This window comes from Terrapene carolina, unplaced genomic scaffold, assembly GCF_002925995.2.
Source record: "Terrapene carolina triunguis isolate 2854851 unplaced genomic scaffold, T_m_triunguis-2.0 Scaffold51, whole genome shotgun sequence".
NCBI lineage: Eukaryota > Metazoa > Chordata > Testudines > Emydidae > Terrapene > Terrapene triunguis.
In genome coordinates, this window is record NW_020664402.1 from 1,826,062 (window position 1) to 1,832,284 (window position 6,223).

Below are 6,223 nucleotides of genomic sequence, written 5' to 3' on the forward strand. Positions count from 1 at the left end.
GGCCGGGAGCCAGGGCTGGAGGCCGGGGGGCAGCGGGGGCCGTGGCCACTGACAGCTCAGGCTGGCGAGCTGGGCCCAGGAAGCAGGGCGAAGGCCAGGTAGCCAGAACGCGATCCCAGCATACAGGCACCAGGGATCCCAGCTGGGGAGGGGGCTTTCCTGCCGGCTGGGAGGGCTGAGCAGGCTGGCCTGGCCCAGGGACCGAGGAGACGGCAGAGCGGGCGTGGTGGAGCAGGTGAGATGACGCAGCACTGTAAAAACTCCGGGCCCTGGGGCGATACACGAATGACGCTTTGGACTATTTGTAACACACGAACCCCTAGGAGTGGCTGGCTCCGGAGCAGGACCAGGTACAATAGGTCCGTTCTCTGTTCTTGGCAGCACGGGCATCCCCGAGATATCGCTCAAAGAGGCGGGACCCCCCAGCACGTCGAGGAGCGTGTGGAGAGCGCACAGGGAGCCGCTTGAACCTGGCGCCCGATCCTGACCTCACAGCATCAGGATTCACAGGGAGTCACCGACAAGGTAGGTCGGGAAAGCAGAAAACTGGGAGTGAAGGTCAGCGCTGAAAAGACACAGATTATGGCAAGTGGAGGAGACACGCGTGTTCCAGGGAGGCCTATCGAGGAGGGGGAAAATAAAGCAGTAAGAAAATGGCTAAGCCAGGAACTCATGTGGTTACAGCAGGGGCTTGGTCCCGGATTGCTCACCATGCGTGGGGCCCCGGAACACAATCCATAGGACTAGGAACGGAGGAAGGTCGAGGATGTGCTGATACACAGGGGTTGGAACTAGGGGGCTGCCGCACCCCCTGGCTGCAAATGGTTTCCATTATACCCAGGGTTTAGTTTGGTTCAATAGCTCCCAGCCCCCCCACTGTACACACTGTTCCAGCCCCCCTGCAGGACGGCACAGAAGAGGAAGGTTTAAAGATGAATGAAGCCAGTCCAAGGCAGAGAGCGGTGGGAAGACTTCGTTCAGCCCCCCTGGGGCTGCTGCGCGGATGGACAGGAATCAAAGACAAAGAAGCGACAAGGGGAAGAGAGCCTGGCCTGGTGTCCTTGAAGGTATCTGAACGGGGAAACTGAGGCAGGCATGCCTGCCATGTCATGACCTTCCACAAGTGTGCACCCAAGGTGGGGCTGCCTTATTACAGGGGCTAATCCCAGCTTTCGGCTTGTGAGCAAGTGCTCTGCAGGTGCGTCTGTAACAGGGAGAAGAAAAACGGACACGAAGGTGAGATCAGACCGACGCAAAGCAGCAGATAAAGATACCCACGTAACCACCTTCGAACCAGGACTCCTGGGTTCTTGTCCCAGCTCTGCTACGGACTCCGCGCAAGTCCCTCCCCCATTCGGGCCTCAGTTTCCCCAGCTGTAAAATGACACCGACCCACCGGCGTGAGGTGCTTTGAGATCCTCGGAGGAGAGGAGCGAGGAGAGGTTCCTCGCCCTGGGCAACAAGGGTGATGAGCCATGTTCCCTGTGCCTTTGATCGGAGATGGCTCATAGCAGCGGCCGGCCAGCCAGCCCGCATGCTAGTCAGCCTCCTTGCCTGTTATGTAGCACCATGCGGACCGCCCTCCGGCCCTTCCCTCCCGCCGAGCTCCACCGCAGGGGGCAGAGACATCTCCAAAACCCGCAGTTATCGCACAGGGCGCGTAACCGGTCCTGCTCCCTCCACCCGCCGTGTGCTGCGCTCTAGGGGACTGCCAAGCGGTTCCCTCCGTGCCGGGAGGGGTTTGGAGTCGGGGCCAGCGAGCCAAACGCAGAACCGGCAGCAGAGTGCAGTGTTCGGCGAACGGACACAGAGCGGCTTTGTGCATCTCGATAATGGCCAGGGAGGCCGTAGGGTGGCACGGGGCCTAGGAGAACGAGCCTGGATGTGCACAGGTATTGGAACATTGCACGACTGGCAGCGAGAATGAATGCAGCCCGGTAGCTCCTGGGGAGGTCTGATTCCAGACCGCAGACCTCTAGCGAGACAAAACGCCGGGGTCCTTCTGAAGGGCTTTGTCCTGGCCGGGCTCCCCTGACGGCGAGGGTGGGCAGCAGTGCCCCCGTTGAGCTAGCTGGTGGGGGGGACCACAGGCAGGCGAATGGTTGGTAACATTAGGTAAAAGTTTGTGTGTGGTGGTAGGCGGTGGCAGCGTCACTTTGTCCTTAACAAATACTGTGAAAGCGGAGTGGCCGCCAGGGCCCCGAGTTCCCCAACCAGCGCTGAGGGATGCTGTCGTCGTGGATACATGGAGCAGAGAGTGCATAGCCATCGGTTCCAAGGGTGGCCTTGTGAGGCAGAAAAGGACCCGGCCGAGGTCCCAAACAGGAGCAGGATGGGAGACGGGTTGACAGAGGTTTCCAAGTCCCCGGGGGAATCGTGCTGGCCCTGGGTGGAAGTACCTAGACTAAAACCCCTTCGCTCCATGCTGCATGGGGCTGGTTCTAGCGCTCCCGAGCATGTGAGCGTCTGCATCTCCACGAAGCACGCTCGGGTGAGGGGTCCTGCAGAGGGACGGGGAAGGGGCTTTGCCCGAGGAAGTGGAAGGTGTATCCTGGGGAGGTGATCTCCAAAACCCACCTGTCTGTAGGGATCGACTCCCCAGCCCGCCTGTGGTGGTAAAGCCGGTCGCCGAAGGGAGCAAGGTAGGATGGGAATTCAGGCCCTCAACCAGGCCAGTCAAATTGCTGCGTGGGGGTGGACGGGCGCAAGGTGGGAGGCTGAGCACTGGCTGGTTTCCTTCTCTGGAAGCTTGGACTCTTTTGGTGCGGTTCATCTGACCGCTGGGAGGGGCGGAATCGGGCAGGGTGGGATCTCTGAGCCGTCTCGGACTTGCTGGGCTGTCTCTTGTGGGTGAGTGTTTGAATACAAAGAGAACGTCAGGTGGCTCTCTACGAACGTCAAAGGTCTCTAGATTCGTCCGTGCTGGCTGTGAACAATGGAGACCCATGGAAAGGAAGGTCCTCCGCCGTCTGCTGGAGATCTGGTGCGCTGGAGCTGCAAGGCCCGTCTCATAACGTCCCTGTAGCGACTGACTGGGTGGCAGCATCCACGATGTTGAGGGAGGCTTGCACAGATATTCTGGCGAGTAGCTGGGCCTCTGCAACGACCGCCTGGAACTGCTCTGAGCTCTGCTGGTCGGCGGTCAGTGCAAGAGTTCAGGTTGGCGCAGTTCATGGGATTGTATTTTGCCATCGGCGCCTGGGAACTGGTGAATCTAAGTTGTAAGGAGGCCGAGGAATAAGATCCCCTCCCCAGCAGGTCTAGGAATAAGATCCCCGGTCTAGGCGCTTGTGGCCTTTCTCACGCGGCTGGTCAGAGCGTGGTGCTGCCTTCTGCATTCGTTAACTGCACTGACTGCCGAGGAGTTAGGGGAGGGATGAGAAAAGAAAAACTCAGAGTCCTTTGCTAGGACACAACAGGTCTTATCCGCCCTCCTGCACGCAACAGAAGCGGGGGCGTGCGGGGCGCTCTCCCAAGCGGAGGAGTAGCCAGGGGGGTGCCGGACGGTCTTCTGTGCGTAGGCAGAGGGGTAGGGGTGTGTGTGTGTGTGTGTGTGTGTGTGTGTGTGTTGCTCTCCCGCGCAGAGGCGGAGCAGTGACCGGGCCGGGCCCTCTCCCGGGAGGAGTAGCCGTCCGGGGGCGGGGGGGAGACACTCTTCTACGCGTAGGCGTAGCTGGGGGCGTGCCAGGGGCTCTCCCGCGCGGAGCCGGAGGGTAGCTGGGGGGGGAGGGGCGTGCCAGGTGCTCTCCTGCACGGAGGCAGAGTGGTGACGGGGGTGTGCGGACGCTCGTCACCGGGCCCAGAAGGGGCTCACCGACAGGCAGGGCGCACGGCCAGTGAGGGCGGGTAGCAAGCGGCTCTTGAGGAGACTCGTCCACCTACTTGCGAGGAATCTGCAACTCTCGTGACCAGATCCGGGGCGAGCCAGGGCTGGGGGCCGGGGCGTGACAGCGTCACCCGGAGATGGGGAGGAGACACCCCTGCGCTCGGCGAACTGTTCCTTGAGGGGCAGGTCCCGGGGCGAGCAGGTGATGCAGGTTGTCTCTCTGCGATGGGTGGTGCTCGAAGCCCTGGAGAACTGCTGGCAACAGGCCGCGCAAGTGGCCCAGCATGGCCAGGGAGGAGGTGCATAAGGCACAGGACGGGGAGGCATCCATGGGTGCTCATACCAGCCAGACATTGGTTGCAATCTTCGCCTCACCAGAGACTTCTGGGAAGGGGCAAGGGGAGAAGCGAAGTTGAGGCAAGGTTTTCACCAGGCTCCTCCCCCTGAAGCTCACTCTGGAGCGGTGCCAGGCCTGGAGAGCTCTGCAGTGACACCGTCTGGCCAGCATGACATTCTCAGTCCCGACAGCAGGTCGGAGAACTGGGCACTTCAGCTAGAGCCAGGTCCCGGGGAAACGTCCCGGCAGCGAGCGTGTGACCGGCGCCCAGTCCGTGCTCCACACTGAGGTGATGGTGGGACAGCTGCTGACAGCGCCATGCGGTTCGGGTGCTCTGAGGGAAGTGCAGTCAGAGCCCATGGGGGCTTGGGTACCGAGGAAACAGAGGACCAATCTCTTCTTGCCGCCTCGGTCCGCTGACGGTACTGCTGAGCTCTCCAAGCCAGAGGCTTTGCCGTCATTTGGTCAGGCCATGCCATGGGGACCTGAGGAACCAGCCAGCTCATGGCCACCCGACTGGAGGGCGGAAGACACCAACAACTTTGCCTTTCCAGAGATAGATTCTCTACCTGGCAAGCCTGGGACACCTCCTTGGAGGACTTACGAGAGGAGTCGTGTGTCTTGCCTGGGAGGAGTGGGGCTGTGGTAATGTGGAGGCAGCGGATTTGCTCGCCCGGTGCCTGGGAGGGGCCTTGGCCTGGCTCAGACGCTCTCCATCAGGAGGAGATGCAGCTTCACCTCCTTGGTTCTCTGGTTCTTGGTTTTAGTGCCAGACAGAAGTTGCTCTCGTGGGTAACGGGAGATTCCCTGAGGCTGTGGATGCAGTGGGAGCGCCCGGTGTGACCAGGAGCGCCTCCCGGCACAACAGACAAGGTTTGAAGCCGAGAGAACCCGGCGCAACCTCCCAGTGAAAAAGAACGACTCACTAGTGTCTATCGGAATAGAGGAAAGGCGGCTTTTTTAAAATTTTGTTTAAAAAAAAATTAAAACTAGGAAGCTCAAACTGCTGCTCCAGACGCTGAGAGCTCCCACAGCCAGCGATCAGAGTCCGAAACGAGGGCAGAGTTGGGGAAATCTCCATGGGGACAGCTCGGCCGAGGCGGCTGAGAAGGAACGGAGGGCGTTTGCCCTCACAGCACTAGCACGCAGGGGTGGCAGAATGGGCACTGCCAGGAGAAATCGCTGATCAAAGCTGCAGGGGGCACTAATGCACCTCGAGTGCAGACCCACGGGCACTACTCCCAGAACGTTGCTGTTAATAGACGTTTGTCGTATGAAATGATATTGAACCAGTTGTGATAGGCTGCGATACCCAAATGTCACCACTAGATGGAGCCAGTTGCACGACAATCAGGTGTCCTGCCCCGGTGTGGCCCTGGGCTGGGACAGCAGGGAGGGGAGGAGGGGGCAGGTCAGGACTGAGGGGTGTCAGCAGAGCTGGGGGGGAGCAGGGCTGGGCTTGCAGGGGCTGCAGGTCGGGAGTGAGGGGCGCCGGCAGAGCTGGCGGGGGGCAGGGAGCTAAGGGTCGGGAGTGAGGGGCACCGGCAGGGCTGGGGGGAGTCCAGGGCTGGGCTATCAGGGGGATGCGGGTCGGGAGTGAGGGGCACCGGCCGAGCAGGGGGGGAGCTGGCATGTCTACCTGTCCCTAGCTGAGCCATTATCACCTTTGCAAGCCCCTGGCCATTCCTGGGGGGGGCGGGGGGTCCTGTGGGGTCGCTCCCCATGGCAGGAACTCCAGCTCCCTGGAGACACAGATTTCCATCCTTCCCGACCGGGCTCTGGGCCCAGCAACAGGTGACAGCGCCCAGGCCCTGGCCCAGTCTGTCCTGCCCATGACCCGGCCGGGGCCGCCCGCGAGTGTGGGAGTGGCTCTGGCCCCACAGGTAGGGCGGCAACTTACCCTGCGGGGGGGGGAGGCTCAGCGCCATCACACCGTAATAGGAGAAGGCTCCTGTCTCAAACTTCATGTTCTCCTTGCCAGCCTCCACCTCCACCTTCCCCTGCAGGGCACAGACACTGTCAGACCCCAGGCCAGCCCGCGGGCTGCACCCAGTCCCCCC

General features: G+C 61.4%; 1 protein-coding gene across 1 annotated transcript in view; it reads right to left on the reverse strand.

Annotated features, from left to right (window-relative positions):
* The window catches only part of LOC113407687 (metal transporter CNNM4-like), a 51,017-nt gene that overhangs the window by 9,186 nt on the left and 35,608 nt on the right, over positions 1-6,223 (reverse strand). Inside the window, exon 5 of the mRNA XM_026657091.1 lies at positions 6,064-6,163. Within this exon, the coding sequence (XP_026512876.1) occupies positions 6,064-6,163 (100 nt within the window). The remainder of the gene's footprint in view (positions 1-6,063; positions 6,164-6,223) is intronic.